The sequence below is a fragment of the Sapajus apella genome, unplaced genomic scaffold, assembly GCF_009761245.1.
Source record: "Sapajus apella isolate SASKATOON/1434 unplaced genomic scaffold, GSC_monkey_1.0 scaffold76, whole genome shotgun sequence".
In the NCBI taxonomy this organism is placed as follows: domain Eukaryota; kingdom Metazoa; phylum Chordata; class Mammalia; order Primates; family Cebidae; genus Sapajus; species Sapajus apella.
In genome coordinates this window covers 7,835,302-7,836,745 of record NW_022437016.1, presented here as the reverse complement: position 1 = coordinate 7,836,745, position 1,444 = coordinate 7,835,302, and the positions used below count along the sequence as shown (strand labels likewise).

General features: G+C 42.5%; 1 protein-coding gene across 1 annotated transcript; it reads left to right on the top strand.

The window, feature by feature from the left end:
* Positions 1 to 1,048, top strand: LOC116532406 (olfactory receptor 1L8). Its single transcript, XM_032251542.1, has one exon. It carries the CDS (start codon positions 77 to 79, stop codon positions 1,004 to 1,006), a length of 930 nt encoding a protein of 309 aa, XP_032107433.1. The 5' UTR covers positions 1 to 76; the 3' UTR covers positions 1,007 to 1,048.
* The last annotated feature ends 396 nt before the right edge of the window (positions 1,049 to 1,444 follow it).

Sequence of the window (1,444 nt, the reverse complement as noted above, 5' to 3'; positions counted from 1 at the left end):
GGTTCTCACGATTGGTGTTATGAAATCAGAGCATGCTGAATAACAAAACTTCTTGTTGATAACTGAGCCCAAGTCAATGGAAAGAATCAACCAAACCAGCAGTGTCTCTGAGTTCATCCTCCTGGGACTCTCTTCCCGGCCTGAGGACCAAAAGCCACTCTTTGTTCTGTTCCTCATTGTGTACCTCATCACCATAACAGGAAACCTGCTCATCATCCTGGCCATTTGCTTCAACCCCCACCTTCAGACACCTATGTATTTCTTCTTGAGTTTTCTGTCTCTCACTGATATTTGCTTTGCAACAAGTGTTGTCCCCAAGATGCTGGTAAACTTCCTGTCAGAAAAGAAGACCATCTCCTATGTGGGGTGTCTGACACAGATGTATTTCCTCTATGCCTTTGGCAACAGTGACAGCTGCCTTCTGGCAGTCATGGCCTTTGACCGCTATGTGGCCATCTGTGACCCCTTCCACTATGGCACCACCATGAGCCACCACCGTTGTGTCCTCCTGGCGGCCTTCTCCTGCTCATTTCCTCACCTCCACTCACTCCTGCACACACTTCTGCTGAATCGTCTCACCTTCTGTGACTCCAATGTTATCCACCACTTTCTCTGTGACCTCAGCCCTGTTCTGAAATTGTCCTGCTCCTCCATATTTGTCAATGAAATTGTGCTGATAACAGAAGGGCCTATTGTTTTGGTGACTCCTCTTCTATGCATTGCTTTCTCTTATATACGAATCCTCATTACAGTTCTCAAGATTCCCTCTACTTCTGGGAAACGCAAAGCCTTTTCCACCTGTGGTTCTCACCTCACTGTGGTAACACTCTTTTATGGCAGCATATTCTATGTCTATTTACAGCCCCCATCCACATACACTGTCAAGGACCACATGGCAACAATTGTCTACACAGTTTTGTCATCCATGCTCAATCCTTTTATCTACAGCCTGAGAAACAAAGACCTGAAACAGGGCCTGAGGAAGCTTATGAGGAAGAGATCATAGGACGCATCCTCTTGAAAAACCCATAAGTGGAATCTGCTCAACTTGGACCTGGTTTCTAGTGAACAGTCAAGTTGTTGGAAGCTAGCCCTTCTGACCCATGTGAGACAAGGCTATTGTGGGCACTTGTATCTCTTAAATCACAGTACTTTCCTGTCTATGTCTCCTCTTTCTTAGAAAGGTTTATTTTTCTCACTGTCTCATTTTCTAAAAAATGCTTTAACCTAATCCTTTCCCCACAAATATTTCCCAAATAAATTTCTCTCTGTTTATTAAGGCATAGCCTCCAAAATATTTACATTTCAATATACTACTGAAAAATGTATAATTTGTAGCTGTTGAATGTTCTTGCAAAAAAATTTGAAAAGAGAAAGAATGAAGGAAGAGGAGAATATATATTTTAGCTAATTTTCTCATCTTGAGGATTTTTATTTTTTTTCC